The sequence below is a fragment of the Larimichthys crocea genome, chromosome XXII (genome assembly GCF_000972845.2).
Source record: "Larimichthys crocea isolate SSNF chromosome XXII, L_crocea_2.0, whole genome shotgun sequence".
Classification (NCBI taxonomy): domain Eukaryota; kingdom Metazoa; phylum Chordata; class Actinopteri; family Sciaenidae; genus Larimichthys; species Larimichthys crocea.
Window position 1 is genome coordinate 9,871,682 of NC_040032.1, and position 14,150 is coordinate 9,885,831.

The 14,150-nt window shown below is 44.0% G+C and overlaps 1 protein-coding gene across 16 annotated transcripts in view; it reads left to right on the forward strand.

Annotated features, from left to right (window-relative positions):
- The window catches only part of dlg2 (discs, large homolog 2 (Drosophila)), a 138,716-nt gene that overhangs the window by 33,569 nt on the left and 90,997 nt on the right, over window positions 1-14,150 (forward strand). The window contains exon 1 of one of the 16 annotated variants that reach the window (XM_027273608.1): window positions 3,120-3,281. The exons of 14 other annotated variants lie outside the window; for them this stretch is intronic. In XM_027273608.1, the coding sequence (XP_027129409.1) occupies window positions 3,240-3,281 (42 nt within the window). In that variant the 5' untranslated portion in view covers window positions 3,120-3,239. Of the gene's footprint in view, window positions 1-3,119; window positions 3,282-10,433; window positions 10,457-14,150 lie in introns of those variants that run through there. One more of the 16 variants, XM_027273612.1, reaches the window with a different exon arrangement.

Sequence of the window (14,150 nt, forward strand, 5' to 3'; positions counted from 1 at the left end):
TGGGGTCAGCGGGACAATGAAGAGAAACAGGTCAGCTCAGCATTAGGAGCACCAGATGCAACAACAACAACAGCGCTAGATAGAAAAGATGAAAATAAACCAGAGAAGAAGAAGAATACTATAAAAACTGGAGTGATATAAATAAAATATAACAAAATAAAAGATGTAGAAGTACTTAAATGAGAACATTTTATACAGAAAACAATATTTGCGTACTATATAAATGAGAACATTTTATACAGAAAACAATATTTGCGTACTATATAAATAAGACATATTGCACTGCTAAATATGTGGATGCAGCCACGTTCCTGTACGGAGATGAAGTCCTTTAAGATGCTGCGTGTCTCCTGCAGCCACCGCTGTTGAAAGATGTGTTATGTTATGTGTTGTGTTGCTTCGACGACTGTTCCTGTACGAACAGCCTGTCAGCAAACTCTCCATAGAAGTTCATGAGGAGGCCGGCTCCTCTGCCGAGCTTCCTGGACCACAGTGTCCACGTGTGGCGTCCAGGAGAGGTCCTGTGTGACGTTCACATGGAGGAACTTGAAGCTGCTGACCTATTTGCTCACACACAGCCTTTCTCTTGAAGGATGGATGCACGCCAGCAGCTCCAGAAAGTGTCGACTTATATCCAGAGTTCAGCAGCACGCTCCCCCGGCAGTCATCTGCGTCAGACTTAGTAAACACCCCTCCGTCTTTTGTCCTAGAAGCACACATTCATGGCAAAGGGAGTAATTTTATGAAGCAGGAAAGCAGAGTTTGAATGATTTCACATAATTTTGGAGACCAAAAGCCAAAAAAAGCATTTGTGAGTTTTTATCCAAATATTTGTGGTCAAAGATGTACTACATGTAAAACATTATTTGGACAGTAACTGATTTATGACAGATTAATGACACGTTTGTAAGGTTATGGATTATATAACAGCGTGTAAATCGTTGTGATCGCACTCTGACAGATTCAGTCTTAATAGTTCACCCGCAGCTCAGAACCTCCAGGGATCCAAACAGCTCACTGCTCTGTAAAGATTTTTCTTCTTTGGGGTCGATTCAGTTTCATTTATGTCACGCTCGTATGTGTTTCACTCAGCTGCACGTGTGGAAGCTTTCCTGTAGTTTATGTTCAAGGTTTCTGAGACAGTCTAAGCTGTGTGAACGAGTCTGGATGGTAACTCTGACATTATTCATTAATCGTCTGTTTGGATGTTTCCATTTTTTGGCTGTTTTTGGAAAAGCGGCTGCGGCCCACATCAGCCTGCCTCTTCTATTTTTAATAAATCTTTAAAAAACATGAACTCTTCCTCAGCGTAGGCTAAGTGGAGAGGCTCCGGTATAGGTAGAGGATGTTTGTGTTATTTTCAGAATAAAAGAAGTAGTGACACGTCATCCTTTTCTTTGTCTTTCTCTGCCTAAAAATGAAATGGAAGACTTCTAATTGAATAAAAATCAATAATAATTGTAGATAGTCGTCGTCTTGTTTTGTCCCGTGGAGGCTGAAGGCGTGCGGCGGTCAGATTGATGCATTTATGTAATGTAGTAGTTGTTTGCAGTGTTCTCCGTCCCTCGTCCTTCCACGCAGGCGAAGGTCTCGTTAGATACACCACATCGTTAGCTTCATCCTGTAGATTCAGCAGTGAGGAGTCGGTGGCTATTTTCAGGATGCCAACTTCATTTCCAACCTCAACCTCCCCCCAAAATCTTCCTCCTCCACCTTCCCTCTCCACTCCTCCGTTTTTTCCTCCTCTTCCTCCTCCAGCTCGAACTTCACGCTCTCCGAGGAATAAAAATAAATAAATAAGGAACGTGGGGGGCGGGGGATCTGTTTGCTTCTCTGTTCACTAATGCTGCTGAATCGATGGACAGTTACCACGGTAACAGGGAGGCTGGAACCAAAAATATATTCTATACAACATCTTTAATACCTCCCCCTACATTCAGTTTGCTGTCTGGTGCATCTTCTCACATACATCACCGTGCGCTCGCCTCCCAGAGCAGAATGCACGTCGCTGCTGCTGCCGACAGTGAAACTCCGAGTGTATCTGAAACGCTGCAGCACACAGAGAGGTGTGAATATGAGCAGCACGGTGTAGGAGTGTGGAAATGTTCGGAGCTCATTCATGTTAACCAATCCAGAATTTTGTCATTGTGTCCACAGAGTCTGTTGTTGCACGATTACATTCCCCTCTTGTCCAGGTCCGGTTCTGGCTCCACTTCCCTGTCAGCCTGGTCCAGAACAAGTACAAACACTGACACTTCCCCGACATTTCATGGGGAAAATGAGATCTGCTTTCCTCTGGGGGGAGTGTTGGTGTTTGGACCAAGAAGAAGAAGAGGAGCTTTGCAGGCCCGGGGGTTGCTGATGGGGAGCAGAGCTGGTGCTGCAGTGTAACCGGGCTCAGCTGGAGGGTTTATGGTCATGATCAGTGCTGACTGATGGCTCGGGTATCACACGTATTGTTACATACCTGTGGTGACAGAACGGAACCTGCACCTGGACCTGATTGACACTTTAAAATATGGATCCGAACCTGTATGGATCTGATGTTGGGTCTCTGGTCCTGTTTCGTTTGGACCTGTGAGAGATGAAGTTGAAGTCGCCCATATTTGATGCAACATTTCCAAAGAGGCCGTATCAGAGACGATTCTGATGTGACTCACAGACAATTACGCAAACGACACAAATTGGTAAATTGGTGCTTGTTGTCAGAAGAAGCTGTGCTCTGTTGAAACCTGCGTTGCTGAAACAGTGAGATGTTTTTCTTCAGAGCACTGTGACAGTGTGGAGCTCTGCCTGTTATGTAATATTGTGTGTTTGTGTGTGTGTGAGGGAGGGAGAAACAATAAGTGTTTATACGGTTAGAGAAAAGAATATTTAATCCAACATGCTGCATATAAAAATACTTCTACTACTTCAAAGTTACACGACTCGTACAGTTCACCAAATATTATTCACACCTTCAGATCTTTGAGACTTTTCTCGGTTCTGCCTCTGACTCGTCTTCACTCCCCCCTCTCGACTGTTCGGTCCCGCCTGCTCGCTGCGATGGAGCGTTGCATCAAGTGAAGTCTTCTTATTGGTGTTTTAAATTTCCCTGGTCTTGCCACCTCGGCGTGGTACAGTCAGAGTAATCGGAGTATTTCTCTCGCTCAGGGATGCTACAACCTGAAACAGCGGCTGCTCTCTCTGCTTTCTGTTTCTGATCCCCCCGGCTTCCTTCATGTTACTACAACACTGCCATGTTTTTTGCATGCTACTGTGCTCTGAGATCACACATGCAGGTAAGGGACCTCCTGAAGTGTGTGTGTGTGTGTGTGTGTGTGATGCCAGGAGAAGCCCAAACTTGTGGGGCTGTAGCGTACAGGTGCACAGGTGGTGTTCTCTCCACCCTGATGTTTTGATGTGATGATGCTGCTCGATGGTCGTCAGCACAAAGCTGTGACCCGTAGTCACCTCCACCTTTAACCTTGGCTGACACAGGCTTTAACGCAGCCTGCTAAGTCGGCTCAGCTGAATGGAGTTATCCTGCAGCCCAACAGCAGCCAGTGCTCCGCGTTCTTCCACGACACGGGCGCAACCAAGACTCCTGCTTCAGGATGTGTGTGCACACGTGATGTGTATTTGCATTCTTGGTGTGTTTTATATCAGAAGTGGGATGAGTCATAGCGCTGCTCATCCAGCCCTGAAGACATCCCATCATAATTAATCTGATTCTCCCCTCCTGGCACTGATTAACCAGGAATTGTCTTTATAAACAGACTTTGTGTCGTGAATTGTTCAGATATTTTTCAAAAAAATCTTTGGTTGGTGACAAGTGAAGGCACGTACAGGAACACATGCACAGTCAAAAGACGTTACATGAGGAATACAACACGAGTTCGAGCTGGTGGGTCTGCATGGGACCCGTGATGGTGAGACAGGCACCAGGTCCAGAAGCTCAGATCCGAGATATTACCGTGGGGCCGCTCCCACCGTGGCAACAAACATCGACCTGTGTGTAATTTAAAATAATAAATCACCTTTTGAATAAAGTGGAATCACAGCTTTGCATGAATCTGAACAAACTGCTCTTGAAGATGGAAAGCAAACTGACGCCACACTCAAACTGAAATGACGATATATAAAAACACGTTGTCATGGCGATGAGAGCCGACCTGTCCCGCAGTCTCTTTATTACTTATACAAATATATATATATATATATGATACAGAGCAGCACACCAGTGTTATTCTGACAGCTGTGGGTAGAAGTAAAACTGCTAAAAATAACAGTGCAGTTCGAACTGTGTGCTCAGCCCAACCTCGACCAATCTGAACTCAAACCAGCGAAGGCGATGAGTTCCAGCCAGGTGGCAGAATGAGGTGTGTGCTGTGTAACAGGAGCTAAATGTCAGTAACTGGACTGAAAGATTTACAGCATTCATCCTCTCTGTGTGTTCGATCAGATCCAGGTTTAGTCATATGCATGTGGCAAAGAATAATACATATATTTATAGATCATTTTAGCATGTCTTGGATTGGCACTCTGTATTTGATGATACACGAAGTTCAGGACTGAACAGGATGAACCAGAACATCAGTGTTGTCACGTGTTGCACCTCTTCATGGACAATATCTATCGTCTTGTCTTGCACTCACAGACAGGAGAAATCATTTCTGTAATGTCACCTGAGATCATAATAATAGGAGGAGAAGTTTGTCAAATGCGACCCCTGGAAATGACCCCAAAAACACGAAAAGTCCAACTTTGGCAAAAATTGGACGCCGTACGCTTCACTGTAGCCCGGGGCACCAAGAGACTTTTTTGTGCGTCTGGGCATGTTACATACTCCCTCCAAATTTCGTACACGTGGATGAAACCGTGGCGAAGGGCACCACCAAAAACACACATCTAGGTGGCGCTGTAGAGCCATATGCGTACATCCATGTGCGAGACCCCCAAAATATGTAATTTTACACCTGACTTCGGGGGGTAGGGACATTTTCGTGAGTTTTCGAGGGGATATGGGCCGTCGAAAATGCGATTTACTTTTAAATGTTGTTAAACGTTAGAAATCCAATAGGGCCTCGCCCCAGCGTGCCGTGCTCGGGCCCTAAAAATGTTTTTGATCCGTTTGTAGCTCCAGATGCTGCAGGTCCTCGTCCACCACGTTGGTGGTTCAGCGTAAACCGAACGCCGCCTCTCCGCAGGGCGTCCTTCACAGCTGCCGTACAGTTTAAGTCGACAGCTTTGCAATCAGCAGCTCCGCCGCCGGCTGACACTAAATCCTACGCACTGCTCCTTTAAGCCCGTGACACGCAGGGGATGTGACTGCTACGTTTCTTGCAGCCCAGCAAGACCTGACAAACACAAGTACGAGTGTAGACCTTGAAACTGATTTGGTTTAATGCTGCAGTGGTGGGTGATGATGAATCATCACATTTAACTAGCTCTCCAGTCCTTTCCCTTTGTTGTCTACCCTCCACAGCAGAGGGGCTCGACTCAGCAATGTTCCCATTCCTATTCCCTGCCTCCGTCTTCACGTTCCAAACTGCCCCTCCATGAGCATTCTCTGTGATCAATAATTGATCGATCCATTGGCACTGTTCTGCTCAGACCGACATAAGGATCGGTGATGGCATTCAGGAAACAGATGTTATTTATTTCTGTTGGTGTTTACTATGCTGCAGGTAGAAGGCTGATCAGTCACGATGCAGAATGCATCACAAGTTCAGAGTTCAGTTCGGCTCTCTCTGCAATTAGACATCAGTGATTTGCATTGTGCAATCTAGCGATCGGCAACTTGACCCCAGCACAACCGGACCGAGCAACGCCTCAACAGAAGACTGTACATCAGTGTTTGTATCGCCCTCGATAGCAGGACGCAGTCTCATGATACATGTAACACTTGTGCTGAAATAGATTCAGGCTGCTGCTGAGCAGGAAAGTGGAGTTAAGCTGCTTGAGAGGCATTCCCATTGACTGTCCGTCAGCCTGTGACGCCTGCCTGTTACTGCGATGATAGTAGAAATGTTATTTTAGCGCACTTCAAACTGGAACTCAGCCCTCCACAGAATTTCACCGAGTCTAATTCTGCCTAATAAGACAGATTTAGCGTTGAGGCACAGCTGGAAGAGTCGGTGGCGTGTGCTTAAAGTCTTCAGTGGTCAGGCTGCAGAGCTCAGAGTCAGCACAGATAACGCCCTCGACACGGCGTGCATACAGTAAGTAGCAGTATAGAGGACCATCACAGTAATCTTAATGCACGTCACACTGAACTATATTGTGGACACGGGTACCTCATAAATAGTTATTTAGATCAACGCTGCAGCATTTTATAGCAAACTGTGACAGACAATTCAAATCCGAGTCGTCACGATGTGAATGCAGCTGAGTATATTTGAAGGGCGAGAACACGACGAGGTTACGTTCGACTGAAAGCATCTGGAGGATGTTCACTGTCGACGTGTTGAACTTTTTAATTTGTCACATCTGTCTGTGGTAATTAAGCATGCGTCTGTTTGTTAATGTCAGGGACTCGTCGTAATCGTGGTACAGCAGAGTAGAAAGAGTCATGAAGAATCTGAAGTATGAGAGAGGACCCACAGCCACAGATTATCTGCATGGATGCATTTCATGGAGTACACGTCGTAGTACATGAAGTATGTTGCAGACTTTTTCCCAGAGGCGAGAGCATCGTTTCAAGTAAAGTAAAAAATCTTCACCGAGAGCTGAGTAGGGTTGCAAAATTCCGTGAATTTCCAAAGTTGGAAGCTTTCCATGGGAATAAACTGGGAATTTACAACTTTGACGGTTTGCCCTTCAACAGGTAACTTAAATATAGTTGGGGAAAATATATTTTTAGCATAATCTTGACTAAAACAAACAGATTTTACGTAAATACACTTTAATATCACACTGCTTACTGCGTTAAATTACCTCCTATTTACAGTTAATTCACATAAATTTCCATTAATTCCAAAAAGTAAAAAAATCTTTGGTAAAGGGTTGAGTTGGGTTGCACAATTCTGGGAAGTTGGAAACTCTCCATGGGAATTAACGGGAATTTATGGGAATAAACTGGGAATTTACAACTTTGACGGTTAGCCCTGAACAGAGAATTTTAAATATAGTTGGGGAAAATATATTTTTAGCATAATCTTGACTAAAACAAACAGATTTTACGTAAGTACACTTTAATATCGCACTGCTTACTGTGTTAAATTACCTCCAATTTACAGTTAATTCACATAAATTTCCATTAATTCCAAAAAGTAAAAAATCTTTGGTAAGGGGCTGAGTTGGGTTGCAAAATTCTGGGAAGTTGGAAACTTTCCATGGGAATTAACAGCAATTTATGGGAATAAATTGGGAATTTACAACTTTGACGTTTAGCCCTGAACAGGGAATTTTAAATATAGTTGGGGAAATATATATTTTTAGCATAATCTTGACTAAAACAAACAGATTTCACGTAAGTACACTTTAATATCGCACTGCTTACTGCGTTAAATTACCTCCTATTTCCAGTTAATTCACATAAATTTCCATAATACCCATGGAGTCACATCAGTGTGTGTGTGATTATAAAAACAAGACTCAGCAGAGCTCGTATCATCATGCAGAACACACATCGTTATGAATAAGTTGAATGTAACTGTGGGTGTTTAATTGTGAGAACACGAGCAGGCCGGCGTGCTTTGTAATCACATGTGGTGTGTCATTATATATGATTAACAAGCACCAAGCTGGAAAGTTGTTTTTGCAGCAGCTGGAGCCGAACGCCGTGCATGCATACGTGCTTTTTATGCACGTTTTAACCCATTAGAACATTTTATTTGTTTTTATTGGGGCAGCTGTGGCTCACAGTGGGTTGTTGGGTTGATCCCCTCCTCCTGTGTTTGTATCTGCACGCAGCAGCTTTGAAGGGATGGAGACTGAATTCTGCTCTTCTCATTCTAAATGTTGTTTTTTCTCTTTCTTTTAATAAATAGTTAATATTCCCACACGAAACAGTAATCAGGGCACTCTGCTTAGCAACTGTTGCTACTTGATAGGACTCACTGGCTTGGCAGCAGTTTGATCGAGCAGCATTGTTGTACGTCGCCTATTTTAATCTATGTGCAGGTTTGAGGATCGCCAACAGGAACACGCTGCATCACACATGAACCTTTCTCTGTCACGTCCAAACGCCGGGTGGTAGTAGTCTGATTACTCTGGCAGGACAAGTAGCTCCATTTCAGTCTCTGGGGACCTCTGAGGTTGTCAGAGGCGGAGAGGAGACAAACACAAGCTGCTGTGTTGGATAGTTTTACCACTGCAGTTAGAAAATACAATACGGCCGAGCTTTCAGGGATTCCCCTTTTCTGATTCCAGGGACACAATCTGATTTGGCTTCGTTACTTCATTACCAACGTGTAATCTAGTTTTCTGCTGTTGTCACTTTATTGGTCGCTTTGTTCAGCGGACAGTAAACATTCTAACATTATAGACGTTGTTATTTCATTTCAAACGTCACTAAACGTCCCTCAGGTCATCTGCGTAGGTGTTTTAATGGACCGCATTATGATGTAAACTGTATATTCTGTTAAACATTTCCACCTTCCTGATCCTGCATGAGGTGGATGAGGTGTAGCTGTTCCTGCCTCCACCTCTGTAAACGTCTCTGACAGGTGCTCCTCACAGTAAATGTGCCTCTTTAGTAACATCTAGTGACCGCAGAAGGAAACTGCAGCCACAGAAAGTCCTTCTGCTGTTTGAAGAGTGTCTGTAACATTTTAAATTCAGCAGCCAAAGACGTGTTTATGAATTATCAGATATTCTGTAAATAATGTTCAACACGTTTAGACAAAGCAAAGCAGTTTAAATGTTACAAATACCGTCCGAATAAAGTCTTACCATCATTTTAGATTTATTGTGATTTTGTTCATGAGAATTAGGGTGGCAATATTCCAGGAATTTTCAATGTTGGGAACTTTCCATGGGAATTTAACAAAGTTCAATGTCTGCCCTTTAACATTGAACGTAAATATAGTTGTTGGAAATATATTTTAGCGTCATCTTGACTAAAACAACCAGATTTCATGCAGGTACACTTCATGTGCACACAGCACACTGCTTACTGCAGGGCTTATTGAGGCCACGCCCCCTACCTGCACAGGTGATCTCTGTACCTGGACCACACTTTAGAGCACAGAGCACACAGAGACTGTTGAAGACACATGTGTGAGCTCGTGGACGTGAGAATGGCAGCAGGTTCGAGTGCGGACTGAATCTCATTAAAAACACAAAGGGAATGTGCAGGTGAGGAAGCCAGACAAACAGAGCTGTTACCACGCGGGAGACTCGACAATCTGGTCGAGTCCGGAAGGTCGAGCCGGGTTTTATGCAGCGTAGGTTGAACAGGTGAACACAGGTGAACCAGAGGCCACGCCCCCACGGGCTTATAAACGCAGAGAGGAGAGGAAACGAGAGAAAACAGGAGAAAGGTGGAGAGATTTAATAAATGTCAAGCTGGTCCAGTGCACACGTCAGGTGAGGCGCTGCTGCAGTGTGGAAGCTGTCAGTGAAAGTCTGTGTCTGGACATGTGACGACAGTGAAGGTGAACATCCACAGACGTACATCGATTTTTAATGTTTTCCAATATATTTTATAAAGTTTGTGACACACAGTGACACACAGAGATTCTTCCACAGCAGAGTCGATTGTTCTGTTGTTGGAGTAACTTTATCTGGACTTCTGCATCGTAAAAAAAACAGATTTCAAACATGACTTTTAAAAAAAAAAGTTTGTCTCCTCTGCAGACGAAAGGTTCAAAAACTTTTGTTGGCAAGTTTCATCTGCAAGCGCAGCAGAAGAGATTTATACAAGTGTTGTTGGTTTACCACTGAAACAATGCACATCCAGCATTAGGTCTGAAACTATTGAACGGACCGCACAGAGGCGAACAGAGCAGCCACTGATTTAACTGAGGACATCCAACTTTTTTTGGACTCTGGTGTGTGTGTGTGTGTGTGTGTGTGTGTGTGTGTGTGTGTGTCACCCCAGGAAGTGTCCGTGCTGCAGCACAGTCCGTCCAGCCTGTGGTTCCCTCTTGGCTGAACTCCCTCCAGCGGCGGGGCGGGGTGTGGGAGGGAACTTGTTTGCCGCAGTTACCGATGCAGCGATGGGGAAGCAATTCATTGCTGTTCCACAACACTTGCACACGCGCACACACACACACACACACACACGGACACACACACACGGCGGCACAATGAGCAGCCAGTCTGAGTGCTGCCAGAGAGCAGGCAGTAGTTTGATGAGAGCACTTCCCAGCAAGGGAGATAGCAGGTTGAATCTCCACACAAACACACACACTCACACACACTTCACACACACACTCACACACACTTCACACACACACACAGACTGAGTTAACACACACACACACACACACACAGAGGCATGCAGGAGGAGAAGGAAAAGAGCGTGGAGGTAAGGAAAGACTTTAAGGCCGTTCACAGTTTAGTGTTTACACAGAGAGGGAGAAACTCTAGCTGTGTGTGTGTGTGTGTGTGTGTGCGTGTGTGTGTGTGTGTGTGTGTGGTGTGTGTGTGTGTGCATAGTGTGTGTAGATTAGCTGCCAGCTCACCCTGCAGTCTGGGGTGGTAAGGAGCTTGAACTGTGTAGCAGAAAACTGCAGCAAAGTCTATTTTCCTTGCAGTTCTTTCTCTCCCTCTCAGCACAGCTTACAGACCCCGACCACTGAATCATTCATGTATGTAAATCTCAGCGGCGAGGTGCTGCACGTCCTTTTCTTTGTGTGCGGGAATATTCTTTATCGTCTGTGAGACAGTTCAGTAAAAACTACAAACGTGCTTCCCCAATCTGCATATGTGCTGCAGAGGGATGCACGCTGTGTGTGGATCACATGCACGTACTTAACGGAGAGACACGTTAGTTATATAATTAGTGATGTTTGTGTCTACCTGCCCGCTGCAGATGGAAAGTGTTATGAAGATCTCCACCAGGTGTAGGTAGCAGCTACGTTCAGCCTGCTGCGTTTGCAGATGACGTAACTGATGATTGGATGCTCCGGGTCCAGATGAGAGCAAACCTTTGTTCAGATGTCTGTCGTTGAGCCGTGACAAAGGCGACACGTGAGTTCAGTCTGTTGAATCCAGCGATGAGCAACATGAACCGTGGACAGACGAACTCAAACACGTGATCAGGTGTTTACCTGGAGCTGTGGACCATGACAGGACCGACTGAGCTGAAAACATCCGTCACAGCTCACAGGACGACGTGACGTGTTGAGCGTCATCTTTCAGCTTCCTTTACTTTTAGTTTGCTCGTCTCCTGAAGTGCTTAAGATGAATAAGCATGTGTGGAATGAATGTAGCATCTCACATACGATGATGTGTGAGACACAGAGCGCCTCGTCAGTGTTTGAAGTTGCCCTCGTCAGATTTTACTGCATAAAATATCTGTTGCATCATTCAGATGTATAAACGATGCGTACGCACAAAAACGCCTTCAGACTTCAGGTGATTTAAGGTGAGACGCTACCTTGTTACTGACATTTTAGCTGTTATTAACGTGCACTAATGAGCTTTTATGTTATTGTGAGCTCTATAAATGAATCACGGAGTCCACCTCATCCTTCCTACGATGGTTCAACACGTGGATTTAAAAGGCTCGTTCTAATGTAGAAACACAAACATGATTATTGTTTTCAGCTCATACAGAGAGTCTCGTTAATAACAGTTCATCTTTGTCTTTCTAATGAACTCTAACGAGCAAATATTAGATACTAAAATGTGTTTTTTCCGTCCTGTAGAGACGATGCTCGTGCACGAGCTCCCGGTCTGACAGTTATTGAGATTCATAAATCAGAAGCGTGCCTTTTCTAAATCTGATGAAAAGAGCGCTTATCACGGTCTCTGTGTGTCTTTTGTTCATCAGAAATCCTCTGAAGCTCGTGTGGCAGGCAGCCATCGTCCCCATGAGCTGTCACTCAGAGGAAGACGAGGACGTCCTGTGTGCTTCACATGGACCGCCGTGATCGAACAGCAGTTTGTTGTTTCAGCGCTTCGGGGCTCGGCCGTCTGTGCGAGCACTCTTTTTATTAAAACACACGAGATGTAGTCGTGTTAGTTGGCTTTCATCTCGACAGAATCAGAATCATTCCGTCCTCTATAAGCCAGCTGGAGCTGTCTGATTTGTGCGAGGGAACTGTTTGTGATAAAACATGTTGACTCCGTTTGTTTCCGTCTCGGGGCCTCCCTTTAGAGGAGCCGATAAAGTGGCCTCCGAGTCCATTCATGCTTTGTCTCTGTCCTCCTCTCTGGCTGCCTCGCTCTCTCTCTCTCTCTCCGGCTCGTCCTCTCTCTTGTTAGAATGCAGGTATTGTTCAGCGGGAAAGCCCCGTCGGTTCTCCGCACTGGACAAAGGGGAATTCAAGAGGTAGAAATGTGTGAGACAGAGAAAGGTAAGACAGTTCCCGACCGAAGGGAAGGAGACAGAAAGCATTCCCCCGTCTTTGTCTTTCACTAGTTTCATCAAACGTTGGCCTCATTCTCTGGATTACAACCAGTCTGCAGCTGGTATTTAATGAGAGCCCAGTTATGCTCATTTGATTTTTATTCTTTGTATTTTTGTTGCATTGCATAATGAATCCCTGCAACACATTTTCACACACGTCTCTCTTCAAATCAAATTCTGTATTAGTATTCAACTAAATGAATTCACTTAAAATTAGCTTCAGGCCACACAAATCCATTAACAAATGAAGAAACCAACCTCACTGTCAATTATTAAAGCATTAAATTGGCAGCACACCTTTAGCAGCACCCACCTGTCAATCAAACCCTGCATAACTTTAAGCCTTAATATAATGTGAACAGGTGAGTTGTATATAAATTCACCCTCAGTACAGTTGTCATGAACGGGGAAATTAGCTACAGAGACCAAAACTGTTTTTTGTACCAGGCTGTAAACATGTTTATTTCTGCTGTGAAGTTGGACATTTGGACATGGGGACTTATGGAGACTGACTCACTTCTTCTGGAGCCAGCCTCAAGTGGACGTTAGAGGAACTGCAGGTTGTGGTGCTTTCTGTGTTGGCTTCACTTCACAGCCACAGAGATTTATGCTTGGTTGTTCTTGTTTTAGCCTGTTGTAGCTTGTAGTTAGCTTGTTGTAGCTTGTTGTTAGCTTGTTGATAGCTTGCAGTTAGCTTGTTGTAGCTTGTTGTTAGCTTGTTATCTTGTTCTAGCTTGTTTTAGCTTGTTGTTAGCTTGGTGTTAGCTTGTTGTTAGCTTGTTGTTATCTTGTTGTTAGCTTGTTGTTAACTTGTTGTTAGCTTGTTGTAGCTTGTTGTTAGCTTGTTGATAGCTTGTTGTTAGCTTGTTGTTTAGCCTGTTGTTAGCTTGTTGTAGCTTGTTGTTAGCTTGTTGTTTAGCCTGTTGTTAGCTTGTTGTAGCTTGTTGTTAGTTTGTAGTTGTCTTGTTGTTAGCTTGTTGTTAGCTTATAGTTAGCTTGTTCTAGCTTGTTTTAGCTTGTTGTTAGCTTGTTGTTAGCTTGTTGCTAACATGTTGTTATCTTGTAGTTAGCTTGTTGTTATCTTGTTATTAGCTTGTTGTTAACTTGTTGTTAGCTTGTTGTTACCTTGTAGCTAGCTTGTTGTTAGCTTGTTGTTAGCTTGTAGCTAGCTTGTTGTTAGCTTGTTCTAGCTTGTTCTAGCTTGTTGCTAACATGTTGTTATCTTATAGTTAGCTTGTAGCTAGCTTGTTGTCATCTTGTTGTTATCTTGTTGTTAGCTTGTTGTTATCTTGTTGTTATCTTGTAGCTAGCTTGTTGTTAGCTTGTTCTAGCTTGTTGTAGCTTGTTGCTAACATGTTTTTAGCTTGTTGTTAGCTTTTTGCTAACATGTTGTTATCTTATAGTTATCTTGTTGCTAACATGTTTTTAGCTTGTTGTAGCTTATTGTTAGCTTGTTGTTAGCTTGTTGTAGCTTGTTGCTAACATGTTGTTATCTTGTTTTATCTTGTATGTATCTTGTTAGTTTAGTATTTATCTCCGTATTTCTCACGGAGCTGCAGTTTTTGGCTTGTTGTCAGTTTTTGGCTTCACTTTCCATCCATGGAGACTCTGCCATGTCTTCATCGTAGCACCTTTAAATCAGGCG